Source organism: Columba livia, chromosome 2 (assembly GCF_036013475.1).
Source record: "Columba livia isolate bColLiv1 breed racing homer chromosome 2, bColLiv1.pat.W.v2, whole genome shotgun sequence".
Classification (NCBI taxonomy): Eukaryota; Metazoa; Chordata; class Aves; order Columbiformes; family Columbidae; genus Columba; species Columba livia.
This window is the reverse complement of record NC_088603.1, coordinates 3,192,215-3,207,525: the sequence shown is the minus strand read 5'-3', so window position 1 is coordinate 3,207,525 and position 15,311 is coordinate 3,192,215. Positions and strand designations below refer to the sequence as shown.

Sequence of the window (15,311 nt, the reverse complement as noted above, 5' to 3'; positions counted from 1 at the left end):
GTTCTATATTCACCTCTCAGCCTCTTGTCTCCCCAGGCCTGGCTGCTCCAAGGATTTCTTTTGCAGATCATGCCAGCTTGCACCCTATGGCCTCTGCTTACAGAGCAGTTCCCACCTTCTTTATGCCAGCAAGGTATAACCACATGTTTGGTGAGCTAGCAGAACTCTAAATTTTTTATTGACTTGTACTAATTCCAAGCCACAAGTGAAAAAAGTCATTTCCTTGACATGACACGTTTGATAAATGATGCTAAAAAGTGGACCTCACTTTTCTTTAGTTAAGCCAAACACTGTTACTATTACTAACTTGCTGTTATTTTTGCATTCAGATGACTTGCAAGACATCTGCTTGGTATGAACGACTTTGTGGCCTCCTTGGGTATAGTTGTTGTGCCTACAGGCAAACTGGCTCAGGCAGCCTACAGAGATGGCTAGGGTTGGTTTTATCTATCAGCATCGCTGATGGATGTTAACAGGGTTAAGTAGAAACAGATGACTTGGACTGGAAGTTCTTTAGGACAGAGTCCACCACCTTGTTCTGCATTTGTACATCACCTAGGCCTTGGGGTTGTCTTCAGCCATGATGGGCACCATAGGCACCATCACAAGACATGGCGTATGATGATGACTGAGACTATCATAATAACAATGACACCTGGGTCTCATTGTGTTCCCCAGATATCGAAACATCCTAATTAGAAGGGAGGAAAAAAAGTTATGCAGCCAGACTTTTGGTTGTGTTTTATTCCATATGAATTTGGAGTGTCTGCTGACTTTTAATGTGTAACCTTCTTCTTCCCTGCAGGGACAACATCTGCTGCTAAGGAGAGGTGTGTCAAGCAGTCCCTGCCAGCCTGTAACAGCAGCTGGGCAGCTGGGGAACTTATTCAGAGCTCTTGAGGGCCACTCAATTGTCATTCATTAACAAGTCTAAAGGTCAGCTCCTTGCCAGCCCTCCATGTGCCAAACTCCTTCTTGATGACTGCCGTGCTCAGGGAACGTTGTTCCCACTCCATGGTTGAACCAGTGACAAGTGTGATTATTGATTTAGCTGTTAATAACAACCAACGTCCTTTCCTTACCACCTCCAGGATTATTTACTTGTCCTGCCCTCTCCACTTCATTGAGACACCCTACTGTCCAACTGACACTGCAGAAAGCATGCCTGGGAGAAATATCCTGCAAAGTCCAGTCTGATATTCTGGCCTGGATTAGCAATGTAGAAGATAAAACCATCTGCAAGGTGTTTGAAGGGGCTGTGTCTCATCACAATCTACATGGAAAAGCATAAATATTTGTCAAAAAATTCACCCATCTTCATTCCCATTGACTACCCGAAGGCTACTGTGGAGTCTCTACTGTGAACCTGGGCCTAAAGAGTGGGTGGGACCCAAGTTACTTCTTAATTTTTGAGAGCACTTGTGATTCAGGTGCATCATTTGTGGGGGAGCGGCATGAGGAACAGAGAGGGAGCAGCAGTTTCAGAGGAAGCATTTTTCCCCTGGAAAGCAGAAGTTTGTTGAAACTAAGATTCCAGTGAGGTTGCTCAAGACTAGACTGGAGCTATCAGTCACTCAGAAATGGCTAGTGACTCAGCCAGGATGTTGGCTGTAGGTTCAAGTCTCTGTCTGATAGGGAGGGGAGGCTTGCCCTGGGGTTTCCATGTGCTGCCAGTTGTCCTTGCTGTGTGGCTGTTCTGGAATCCTTTTCTCACTGAAGCGGTCTTATTTTGCATAAAGACCTTGATATTCTCAGGATGAAAGATGCTGCCTGCATAACCCAACAGCATTGATTAGGACAGAAAAAACAGGTTCGAGACTCTACTTGGATGCCTGCATGAAAGAAATTCTTGCTATAACAAGTTGGCACCCCACCACTACCACTGCTGTTTCCCACACACACTGATGCTGCAGAATTGAGGATGACCATAGCCTCATATATCCCAGGAAAAAATCTCATATATGCACTTTATTTCTCAGAGCTCAAGTGCTTGTTGAGATATACTCAACCCAGCCTTGCTGTACATCCTCTTAGACAAAAGAGCAGATGAAATTTAGGGCATTGGGGTGTGCATGAGCCAAGGAGAACAGAACAAGGTTTCAAAGGTTCAGGTCCAGAGCACAGATCTATTTTAGATCACGGTTAAAGTCTATTTAATCTTGCTGTCCTTGCATGAAACCAACTTGGAGAGAAACTGAGCTGACCTCACCTTAACACTACCACCAAGTTCATTAGTTAACACTTCACCTGTTGACACTCGCAGGCAAATCCCAGACTGGGTTGTAGCCCTGTGGAATGCAAATCTGGCTATGTGCCTCCTAATGACTGTACGGTGGGGAAGAAAAAAAATCCACACCTGCAAATAAAAGCGATCAGTAAGCAAATTCCAAAGCCAGGCTGGGTAGCAACGAGATGGCAAAGCTTTCAAATTATATTGGGTCACAGCTTATTTCTTTATGGCCTGGTTAGCTGCTGGTCAGGAATTGCTTTCAGCTGGTTTTCACAGCTTCAAAGGATGTTGTATTGGACTGATTGCTCAAGCGGGATTCGACTTGCAGATTAAGACATCTAAATTTAGGCAGCAATATGTAGTGTGCTGCCTACATGTGCTTGGAGAGTCTAAGCTCCCATTACAACCTGTGAAGATCAAAGTGTCAGTGTACTTGCCTAAACACAGGATCCTGGTACGATTTAATGTGTCTTAGTGTAATTCCCTTGGGTATCCACCTCCCAATCCAGAAGGGCTTGGGTCTCCTAAAGGGTCTGTAGCATGGCATGTGCCAAGTCCATATGATATTGCTGATGTCCTCAGTGATCTAAGGCAGCACTCAGACCTTATAGTTAAATGAATCCCTTTCTAGACTTCACCGACAATAACGGGAACTTGAAAGTCAGACCTCAAATTCAGGCAAATTAGACTCAATTCACTTGAATAAAATGTCTAGTGCCTTTTGATATGTCTTGGGGTATCTGAGATATCTTCCTGGAGCTTCCAGACATGACAGAGACCTGCAGGAGACCCGTGGAGGTTCTGGAACAGCACCTGGAGGATAGGCAGGATACTCCAGATGGAAATGCCCAGAGGGCATCAATATGCCTATTTATGGTTCTGTGGGCACCTACATTTGTGTGTTTGAATCTGTGAGTTGAATCCCACTCCTTGTAATCAGTGAAGCCTGCGTGGCAAGTCTGCAAGTTTGGGGAGACTTTGGATGCCTTGTTCACATGCAGATCTGTCTGACTATGGGTGGTTTATTTCCACCAGACTTGTGCACAAGGACTCTGGGGGCTGTCAGAAGCCTTGGGCTCACTCTGCATGTACAGAACAATTTTCACACGTGCTACAGATCTGACACATCCCAGACAGCTTTGAGTTACTCTTCATATGTGACTGGGTTGCCTGTGCATGCAAAGCAGTCAGGAGAAATGGTGTAGTACTACTAGAGATGTGGCATGTGAACTTGGCCACAGTTTGGCCTAGGAGTAGTCTAGTCAGTACTGATTCTTTGCTGGGAACCAAACCTTTGGCCAAGTTCAGTGCACTGTTTATCAAAGAAATGTTAAACTCTCGACTCTGATGATTACAAGCAAGCTAGGTACCTAATTACTTCTCTGCATCAAGGCCCATCAAAACTTAAATTATGCTTGGGAATGAGGTTAGACCCTTGACTCTGAGTGTCAAATAGCGACCACTTGAATCATGGAATGGTTTGGGTTGAAGGGACCTTCAAAGCTCATCCAGTGCCACCCCTGTCATGAGCAGGGACATCTTCAGCAGCTCAGGTTGCTCAGAGCCCCGTCCAGCCCAGCCTGGGATGTGTCCAGGGATGGTTCATCCACCACCTCTCTGGGCAACCTGGGACAGGGTTTCAGCCACCTTCAGTGTACAAAATCTCTTCCTCATGTGTGGCCTGAATCTCCCTCCTTTAGTTTAAAACCATCACCTCCTGTCCTATTGCAACAGGACCTGCTAGAAAGTCTGTCCCCATCCTTCTTATTGGCCCCTTTTTAAGTACAGAAAGGCTGCAATAAGGCCTCCTCAGAGCCTTCTCCAGCTGAACACCCCAACTCTCCCAGCCTGTCCTCACAGCAAACTCTTCAAGCCATCTGAGTATTTTTGGAAATACTGGAAAAGTTTTAGGTGACTTCTATGAGCTAGGCTGTCATCAGCAAAGTCCACTGCAATGGCTAAATGTGACCATAGTCTGTGCTGCCTACCCATAAAGAAAAAAAAAGACTGTTCTGCAAAAGAGAGGACTCCCACAGTTTCTCTAATGGTGAAAAGTCCAGGTCATGAGGCAACAGCAAGTTATCAACACCATATTTAGTTAATAAAAGGGTCTAATTATAGTAAAGGGGTTAACAGCATGCATAAAATAAGAGCAACTGAGATGTCCACTCGTTTCTAACTTTTTTGTATTTAAACCAAAAAAAGGCTCTTGCTCAAACCTGGTGAAGCAGGCAACACAGCTTGACAAATAAGCTTATCTCAAGTGCTCTTTAATAAGAATGTTTATCATTTATTTCTGGAAAATATGCTGAGTCTGGTATGCTGAAAGCTCTCTGTGGTGTTTGACCTGTGTCATTCAAAGCAAGGCATGGGTGTGTGTTCGTGGGGGGGGATATTTTGTCTGGGCCATCACAGTGTGCTACTTGCTTCCCGGTCCCTTCTCATGGGAAGTGTGCATGTTTCATTATTTGTAGATGTGCTCATTTAGATTCTCTGTAGGAAAACAAATGTCTCTGGAAGGTGATTTATACCAGGTTCTGTATTTTGAATAAATGAGATGAATCTCTGAACGTGCCCAGATCCTTTCACTAGCTATAAAGGATGAGCTTAGATGAGACACTTGGTCTATGAGGGATAAAGCTGGATGGCTTCAATGTCTCCTAACTGTGTGGTGAAGGCCACAAGAAGACCTGTGGTATCTGATCTGCTTCTGTTTGTTTGAGTGAGCTGGGAGGTAAACAGGCATAAAGTTCTGGAAATGCTGCCCTGTCTGCCTGCAGCCATCTACTCTGCAGTTAACCACTTCTGCAACCAACCCATCAATTCTGCAACCAACCCATCAACTATGCAACCAACCCATCAACTCTGCAACCAACCCATCACCTCTACAGCAAACCCATCAGCTCTGCAGTGAACCCATCACCTCTGCAGTAAACCCATCACTTCTGCAGTGAACCCATCACCACTGTCATGAACCCATCACCTCTGCAGCCAATCCAGTCAAGCTGAAAGTGTCGAAGAGAAGCCTTGCTTCTTTCTGAATCAAATAAGCCCATTTCACGAGGATGTCTTTCCTCACTAAGGAAAGAAGAATGGGAAAGGCTGTTACATGGCTTTTTTTGGGGAGCAGATTTCTCTGTGTACGGTCCATGCTAGCCATAGTAGGTGCAATGGAAGGCCAGCCATGGTAGGTTTCAAAGAAATGAACATCATTTGCCTCATCTTCTCCATCAGCGGTGTCTCTCCCTAATTGTGTCCTGATGCTCAATCTCTGCAATCTATTCACTTTTGCAGCATGATTACAGCCTTGGTGGATGCATGACTATGCCCAGAAGGCTTCAAACCTAATGTAGTGACAGAGGAAGAAAATGGCAGGAAATGGCAGAACAAACACAAAATTTCTTAGAACCTTCCACAAGCATTGTGCCAAGAGAATTATTGTCTCCATCAAGCTTTTGTTGTTCTGGAGAAAGAATATTTAAAGCATCCACATGCTGAGGTTATAGTAGCTCACCATGTACCAGCTCTCAGCTGTGAGTAGCTCTGTGGTTGGTCTTTGTTCTCCCCATGTTTGAAACAAGATGAATGTCTTTTGTCCACCTTTCTTTATGTTGCAGGAGGGAAACTAGGTGTTTGTCCTAGTGATGCTCAGCTAAGAAATGGGCTTGTGGCAGTTGAAGTGTAGATGTTTTACTCATAATTGGGTTGTCACCTACCATGGCACCTGGGTATGGGCTAAACGGTGCCAACTCATGTGGCATCTCTTCTTCCAAAGCACACAAATTCTGTCATAGAATCACAGAATCATAGAATGTCCTGAGTTGGAAGGGACCCACAAGGATCATTGAATCCAACTCTAGCTATCCTACAAGAGGAAGACATATTTGTTTCCTACTTCTACCCATCTGTATTTCAGCCCCTGATATGAAATATCATCCCATCCATACTATGGAACAGTGGGAAAAATACCCAAACACAGGTTAAAATTAATGCTTTTTTTTATTATTATTTTCATTATAAAGTTAACACATCTATCAAACTTAACTGGTAACAAAAAACAATTGTAAGACATCGCTAGTGTGCTGTCAGTAGAAAATAGGGTAAAAGCCAATGAGGTCACAAGCACAACAGCAGAGCAACGACACTGTCCCGATGAGTTATTTCCGCAAATATATACTCTTACTAATATATACATTTATTCATAAAATAAATAATCATAAAAAAATCATCAGACTTAACAAAATACTGAGAAAAATAAAAGGTGACAATCCTACTTTGTACAATAGCTTTGGAATTTCAGGTTGTATCATACATGCAATCTGTACAAAGGGGTGCGCAGGTAGGGTGAGGGCAGGGGAAGGGTTACAGACGGTGATGTAGCTTTGAAGAAGGCGATGTAATCAGGCAGACAGTCTGTGGGAAGGGAAAGCAACAGTGAAAAAAAACCCACCCGCAAGAAGGTACTTGTCCTCGGCTGCCGGACAATCATGTTTTGTACCATGGGGGAATCCCCTGGGGTGCTACAGGTCTGTGTTTTATGTCTTCCACAATGCTGGTGGGCTTGTCAGATAGTCCAAAACTACAACAGGTCTTGTTCGGGCAGGTTTTGTCCTGGGAGTGACAGAAAATGATGCCTTAAGAGATAGATTGAGTGGATCTCCACCGAGGCTAAGAGGCGTAAGGCTGAGCAGCAGTCAGATGGGGACAGGAGAGCATTGGGGCAACCAGGTCTGGAGGAACACACATCAGTGGGAAACCATGGTTTCAGTGGGGAGGATTTTGTTACACACAGGAGAATTTTGAAGGTTTTTGGAGCCTGCCTTGGAAAGACTTAGGCTTCTTGTGCTTTCCAAGTGGTAGCAGCAGGTGGCAAGTGCACATTAGGAAGGAGCCTTGACAAGATGGTGTATTCCCTCAAAAACATGGGTGATACCCGGCTGCTTGCTAGCCTATGTCTATAGCAGACGTGCCTTCAGGACTTTTGGTGGAGTGGAATGAATGGTGAGAAATAAATAAATACTAATAAATAAGAATAAAGAACTTTCAGAAGAAAGGAAAATGATGAAAGAATCTCCTCACACCTTCCCCACTCTCCACTTCCATGCAGGGCTGTCCAAGATCTCCCTTGGTCCACAGAACATGTATAAGAAAAGCAAGGTCTAAAGAGGCAAAGTAAATCAAGTCATGTAGAAAAGACTCTTGTGACTGTTGTGCTTCAGGAGCTTTCTCTATCTGGATGGTATTCCCATAACAGCAAGCTTTTGCCTGTAGATGACTTGGTGAGACTTGTCCATTTTCATTATGTGCTCTCCAAGAGGAAGAGCAGAGATGCTCCCTTGGGGTCAAACCCATTACATACCAGTCAGTAAAGTGGATTCAAATAATTATTCTTACAGAATACGTCCACCCTCTGCTCCCTTTGATACACTTGTAAGTCTGGCATTATGGAAATTATGTCTGCTGATTTATATCAGTTTGAGAACAGAATTGAGCCCATACACAGTTTTCCATCTTAAAGTCTCTAAAAACATGAGAGTTAGGCATCTGGAGTGGGATCCAGCTCATACATAAAGACACACACTTGCAGGTGTTCACAAGCGCATGTCTCTGTGTGACTTAGACATCTTAACACCCGTATCTGATGGAGATTTAGTCACCAGTCAGTGGAGTCCAGAGATTGGTTCAGCTTGCCCTAGAATGGACACTTGCATTTGGCCAGCTGAATTCTTCTCTAACCTCCATTCTTTATCAACTAGGAGGTCAACTGAGTTGCTCAAGCACAGGCATCTATTGTCTTCTGAGGTGCCCTGGGGTTTCCGCAACATCTATGTGGAGCTAGCAGATACACCATAGGACTTAGGGGAAGGCCATACTCTTCCAGAGTAGTTTCTAGAGGCCAGTGGGATACCCTGGTGCACATCAGATGGCTCTAGACACTTATTTCCAATAATTCAATTCAGTTCTAGATAATATGTTTAGGCAAAGGGAGCCCATCATTGGATTTGTATGGGAGTTCAAGAACCTCCTTCACATGTAGATACCTGCATTTAAGCATCTCACCTTGTATGGTGAATCCCACCCCAGGTACCACTGCTTGGGAGTTAACTACTTGTCTCTCATTTGTGCTTGAGAAAATCTCCCTCTCCAAGCTGGAGACGCACCTCTGGAAAACTGCAATGAAGTGGGAGTAGAATGACTTGCCCAAGTCCACAAAGAGACTGGAAGTCTCAGAAATGAAGACTAAACACCCCATTCTCAAAATGGAGCCCACAGGAACCTCTGTTTCCCACCAAATGGAAGTATCTGCACCCTGCAGGAGTTAATGGAGGCCTGAGGCAGGAAGGTCCTGTTCCCTTGCTGAGTTGTGATGATCTGCAGAGCAGTAGCTTTTGTCGGAGCACACAGGAGAGGGCAGGAAACATGAGAATGATGGGCTAAGCCATGAAGAAAACAATTCAGCAAAAAGCAAGCCAGATCCTGCTACTGCTGCCTGACAAAAGAAGGGAAATCTAGAAAAGAGATTCTCCTCTACTAAGAAGTCCCTGCAACAGCCAAGATTTAGCCTGAAGGCAGGTAGGAAATAGGAGATATATAGCTATGAAGGAGAGATGGGATCTCCTCCCACCCAGCCCACCTTCTCTCCCATCATCTAATGCTCTCTCCATATCTTCTCATCCAAACAGCTACTTTGGCACATGACTGAGAGATCTGATTGAACATCCCCTGTCCCTTGCTGTGTCACTAACGGCAGAGAGTTGCCTTCTCGGCAGCCTCAGCTCTGGAGTAGGTCTCTGGAAGAGCCAGGACGCATTTCCCCATGGGCTGCCTGTTTAACCAGATCCAACAGCTGGTATCTGCAGGACTGTTTGATTCAGTGCCTTTTCATGGCCCTGCTTTGTCTTCTCAAAGAAGATATCATTAAGGCGTCAATGGAAGTCCAAAGTAATTTCCATAGTGCAGAACCTAGGACTGGATTCACAACTCCTGGCTCTTGCAGGGTGCTCATGCTGTAACCCTGAATATCCACAAGAACATCGGCCTCAGATTTTCATCACTGAAACCCCTCTTTGACTCTAAAAAACGTGACCTGAAGCTCATAGTGTTTCTCCTGTATTTGAATTTGAGGATGGGGGCATGACAAGCGTATGAACACACATGATAGATATGTTATAATCCATGGACACCTCTGTGGGAATATATCTGAAAATACCAAAATATTTTAGATCGAGTGGCAAAATAATTTGCTCTTTAAGATTTGCTAATGCAATGCTCAGCTAAGACCACAGCACTTCTGTCTGCAGGGCTGATGTGGTTGGTGCTGGCTCAGAGATTTCTGTACCAGACTGCATCTTGTGGCTCGGTTGCCTCTGCAGTCCCCTCTTGAGATTGAACTCTGACTGGTTTAGTTCTGCACATGAAGGCCCTTGCAAGGAATGGAAACAATTCTGGAGACTTCAAAATGCTTTGGAGAAGACTGTCAGTGTTGAGCATGACACTTAGAAAAAAGAGATACCTCAGGGGTCAAGTATATAGAAAATGTCATGCATTTCCCTCCCCATGTTTTTCTTTTCTCTAAGAAAGAGAAACCCCCAAACTCTAAGACGGAAAGAAAAGAAGAAGAAACTCCTAAACTTTCCATTTCTTTCATAGAAAGAAAAGAGATGAGGCCAAATTCACCCCTCACAGGTAACTCCACTGTCTTTGATGAGGGTGGATGTGGAACTGATGGGGACCATCAAAACCGTCTGTTCAGTTAAAGAAAAGGTTGGGTAACAGCATGTAAGAGGATTGAATTATGTTCCTTTTTTTTTATTATTTTTATTTTTCACATATGTTACTTGGTTGGATGATATCTTCTCTCTTTTCCCTGGTACTGCTGAACACATGCCTGATATAAACCATCTGCCCGAGCACAAACCTCGAAATAAGTGAAGACCAAAGGGAAGAGCAACACAGATCATCGAAGTTGAGTTGGCCAGCTCCGATTTGTGGGAAATGAATTATCTTTTCATTTTGACTATAGACTGGTCCATTACCCAGCTCAACAGAGATGAAATTTTGACAGAAACCCATTTCCAGAGAAGTGCACAATTCAACTGTCTACATGTAGGCATCTCGCGTCATTTTGGACACCCTACAGTCTCTCCCTGACATATCTGCCCAGGTTTAAGGCTGGTGGGAATCATCAAAGCAACATCTGGATCCCAATAGGTTATTGTAGAGCACATAAAATGTCACCAGATGCTTACATTATTGACTGAAACTGTAAGTCCTCTCCATAATGAAGGCCCGACGGTTTTCACAGAATGGGAGAACCTGAGACTGAAGGCAGCTCTAGGATGGATTTAGACCATCTCCTAAATGATGCTCAGTGTAGGCATGATGATGTATAAGGAGGGATGGCACCTCACTCAATATTTCATACCGGTACAGTGACAACCCTAGCTTGAAATATCTCATGTAGGCAATGGAGTGAGATCTTAGTTTTCCAATGAAAATTTATGTGCACTAGGGAGCGATGGTCAAAGTATCTCCTCCAAAGCCATGGGATGAGACTCAGACCTCACATGTGCACTCAGCATGCTCCCAGTTCCCTAGCAGGCTCTCTCCCTTCCCTCCTCATGGGTGGGAAGAGTCAGACCCAGGACTAGGGCCCTCAGATGTGATTAACAGAATTCACACAGGCATTTTTCATTGTCTTTAGTAGCAGCTGCTCAACCCTTTACATCATATCGTCACAGTGGATGACTAATTACACAATAAAACCAAACAAGTATGCATAGGCTTCATTAGAATGGGTGGAAGTCCCCAAGTACTGAGCTGTTTCAAGCCTGACCCCAGCTTTGGATGAAGGAATACAACTTCTAGCCCATCTCAGCTGATGATCAGATTGTAGCTTCACCTCCTTGACTCATGATGGACTTCACATCATCAGCCTGTATCCAGGAGCTCATCATCTAGTATGAACTCATCAGCTAAAGTCAGAGGAAAGACAGAGGTATACCCAGAGGACAGTTTACCAAACATAGCTTAGATACCATCCTAGGCTATAATGAATCACCTTCTGGAGTTGTTTCTTGCAATTTATCCTAGGAGAAAAGTAGATAAATAGCTTAGACTAGATGACATGGCCAGATGAAATAAATTCCACTGCTGCAGTCAAAATCTGTTTGTTCATCTTGAGAGGTGATTGCTCAGCAAGTGTCCAGTTTTTTGTTGTGTGTTTTGGTTTTGTTTGTTCGTTCCCCCCCCTCCCCCCATTCTTCCCAAGGAGTTTCAACTGCTAGGGATGTTGGGCTTGTTTCTGGTGCAAAAGCAGAAAAGGTGGATGTTAGCATGCTGTGGATGTGCTGGGATCAAGTCCAGCTCCCATGCATGGAAGCCAAGTCCTTCAACCCATTTCTTCACCAGTGTGGTATAAAAGCAGTTTGAAACTACTTTGCTTAAAAATATTAGGGTAAAATCAGTTGTAGGTGTGATCCTGCTGAAGTCAGTGGATTGACAGGGACTGTGACCTGCAATGATTTGCATCCTCAGCATCAGGGATACCATTAACTTACACAAGTACCTGGTGGGACATGTCTAACATGTCTTGCTGTTGCTGCTAGCATTGCATCAGATTAAGTAAATCAGACATATTCCTTGTCCCGTCTATTCCAATTCATCAATGTCTCCAACACATATATGGTTTTCTTCAGCTTTCTTGAAAGCTTTTGTTTGAATATTGGTTATTGTAGCAATATCCCCCTGCAGTGGCTTCCTTCTCTATTTGCCATAATAACCAGATTTTCCTTTTCTCCCAGACTGTATTATAAAAAATCAGTCACGCCTCCATTAATTGGTCCATCTTTCAGTTTTTAGTGATCTATTGCTTTCTACCAGTCGGTGTGTGGCCATCCGTTGGGTGCAACATTGACATGTACAGATATGATTGATTGGTTTTCTCCTCCTTTTTTCATTGTCTCTCTTGATCTCTTCCTCTCTTCTGTGTTTCTGCTCTCATTTCATTGCAGTTTGGTTTAATGATATATATATATATTTTTTCAGAGAGTAATAGAAGTGCCTCCATCAATAAGCAAAGTTTGCTTGTGCCCTTGGGCACAGCCCTGAGACAAATGGGTGATGCACAAACTGCACCAGCCTTGGAGTGGTCCCAGGAGACACCATGACTCAGAGTCAACCCTTGGAGGCATCATTTCCTCCTGTTTTCCCTCTGATGGGATTAAGCTCTGTTTGTTCCTTGCCTCTTTTGCATACTCCCTCTTTTGGTTCCCGAGAATAAGCAGGGATAAAAGAGCACTCCGGTTTCTCTACATAGACGTCTAGGTGTGAACGAGCCCATAGCCATGATTGCATTGCCATGAAAATACTCTTATGGGTCACTGAGAGTTAGATCATGCCTGATTTCCCTTCCTGTACTGAAGAGGGAGAAAAAATGCCGATCCATTGTCCTTTTCCCAAGATAGGAACCCACAGGTATGGGTAAGGCAAAGAGGACACAGGACAAGTGCATGATTCACCACTCATTTATGCCAAAATTGACCAGGAGTAACTCAAGCAGAGTTACAGTGTGATAAATACCAAGGTGATGGGCTGAGATTCACACCTGACACCCAGATGGCTGAAGAAGCCCTGGTGTCCACGGGGTAGGTGGGATCTGTTTCTGCAGACTGGGCATCCTGACCTGAAATAAGAAGCAGGGCAGCACACAAAGACAGGGAGTCAGAGGTGAACAGCAGAGATGGGGCAGCGCTGCAAAGCTGGTATTTGTCTTTATGTCCAAGCTTGCCCAAAAGTCTGAGCTGGTTCAGTGTCTGGGCTTTGTGCATTTTAATATGTGTCACTTTCAGAGGTGGGAATGGCTATAGAAATTAGGTGTGGAACAAAATTCAGCATGAGTCTCATGCTGTTCCAGCTTGTGTGTGTGGGGGTGGTGATGCACTGGTTCACCATCTCGTACGTTAATGAGTGACAAGCAGTCCTTCAGAGTCATGTTCCCAACAGACTTGTGATCTGAGGCTTTTGCTAAGTGCCCAGGGGGAAGCCTGAACGAGGTGCAGGGAGTGGATGGACTAAGTGCACTTTCCGCTGTTGGTGACGGCGTTTTCTAACAAGGTGGTTTCCTCCCCTATGGGAGCACGCTGGGATGCTGAGGAGCTGCATGTCCCACTCCCAGCAGCAAATGTCCAGCCCCAGGACACTCGCTTTTCACCGCATGTTTCCAAGGAAGACTCATTTGAACCATGTACCAGGCCACAGTTGGAGCACCATCTCCATCCGTGGGACTGTCTTCTTGACACACACACCAAGTCCTCTTCTCAGATCAGGCACTGAACTTGTCCATACCTTGCACATCACCTGTGTGCCAACAGGACATTTGCAGGAAACCATCAGCAGTTTTCTGTCTTTCTCTCCTTCTTCTTTCCTCCCTCTCCACAGCTGTCACTGCATTCTGCATCAAAACTGGCAGAAACTACTGTGCTAAAAAGTTCACGCAAAAAGCCTGCCTGCTCTACAGCTCTATTATGTGTTTGTAGACTTCTCTGGTTCCAGGGCAAAAGCAAAGGAGTATTTGCATTTTTTTAAAAAAAACATTAATTTATCTGTTTTTCTTTTTCTGCTTTTGTTGTCACTCATGTTACATACAGAGCCCGGCCATTCGGGTAGGTAGATAGATCTCAGAAAGCTTAGTGCTGCTGTCCAACACAGCCTCTGCCAGGCCGAGGGAAAAGGAGATACTCAGGAAGATGCAAGTCTTTCAAAGGACACTTAATCACACGAGTCACTTCGGGTGGGCGAGAGCAGAGCAAATCCATGCTTTTGCTGATGCTCTTCTTTCCAGCTCTGTGTTCTCGGCTGGTTGAAAAATCACTGTCTCCTACAGGAGACATCATCGGGGTGCAACTTGTGTCACTGCCTGATGTACCTCAGGATAGCCCAGAAGTCACTAGACCTATTCTATCCGACCAGTTTTAGCCTTTTTTTTAAAAAAGTTTTTATTCTTTTAATATCAAAAAAAGTAGGCTTCTCTTGTGTCTGCCTCAGAGGAAGTAGGCTCGAATCTGTTTCTCCACCCAGAGCCCAGCAAAGGGTTTTTTGCCTGTTTTATTTGCACGTGTGGACATCGTAGACTCGTATGCACTCCTGGCAGCGGACATAACAGCACCAGTGGAAGATACAGTGGCACTTCTCTTTCCGTTTCTCAGTCCTCGTGTTGTGCCCACGGCCACAGCACAAAAGGTCGCAGCCGTCAATCCCATGAGAAGTGACATTACAGATCCTGTCACGGGTCCCAAAAGAACCCGTCTCAGGGTTGGGCTCACAAAAGTTTGGTGAGTTCTCGTAGTAAACCAGGTCCTTCTCTGTTGGAGCCTTGAAGAAGTTGTATTTGGGCCTGAGGGTCTCCACCCAGCCGCGGGATTCTCGGTGTTTCTCCACCACCATTTCAGAAGCGCTGTCGTACTTGTCCTTGAGGTAGTCACCAATGACCCTGAAGTCTGGCTGAGACCACCAGCAGGTCTTCACTTCGCAGCTTCCTGAGAGGCCATGACATTTGCACTTGAGATGCATGAGTTCAATAATAGACTGAAAAAGAGGAGGGGGAAGGCAAAGAAGAAGGAAGACATTAGACTGTATTCAAAACACATGTTGCATTCTGCTATTTAGCCAGGGTTTCCTAAAGAATTGCAGTGTTTTCGCAGATAATTTTACACACTTATGAACAAAAATCACCTTATCCTCTAGTCAATGCCCTGCATAGATGCTGGGTCTGAGGAAGATAAAACCTCTGCAACTTTATTGTTTTCAGTGACTATCTCTGATTCCTACCCCAACTTTAAGCATCTACCAAGTGCTTTCACTAAGGGCTGAAGAGATTTCTGTGCATGCTAACTTCTATCTTATCAATGTTCACGTGTGAATGTTACAGTACTGTCACCCAAAACCACAACTCAGACACCTCTAGGCAGAGAAGCGAAGATCACACAAATCTACTGAAATCATGTCTTTGTAAATGCAATATACAGCTATTCTATTGGAAATTAAAGTAATATGAAATATCTTAACTGTCTAGCATGGAATT

At 44.5% G+C, this 15,311-nt stretch overlaps 1 protein-coding gene across 2 annotated transcripts in view; it reads right to left on the bottom strand.

Moving 5' to 3' along the window:
- Nucleotides 1-6,210: 6,210 nt before the first annotated feature.
- Nucleotides 6,211-15,311, bottom strand: part of WNT3A (Wnt family member 3A) — a 97,727-nt gene continuing 88,626 nt past the window's right edge. For both annotated transcript variants that reach the window (XM_005512111.2, XM_065050229.1), the window contains exon 4: nt 6,211-14,815. In XM_005512111.2, coding sequence (XP_005512168.1) covers nt 14,336-14,815 — 480 coding nt within the window. In that variant the 3' untranslated portion in view covers nt 6,211-14,335. The remainder of the gene's footprint in view (nt 14,816-15,311) is intronic.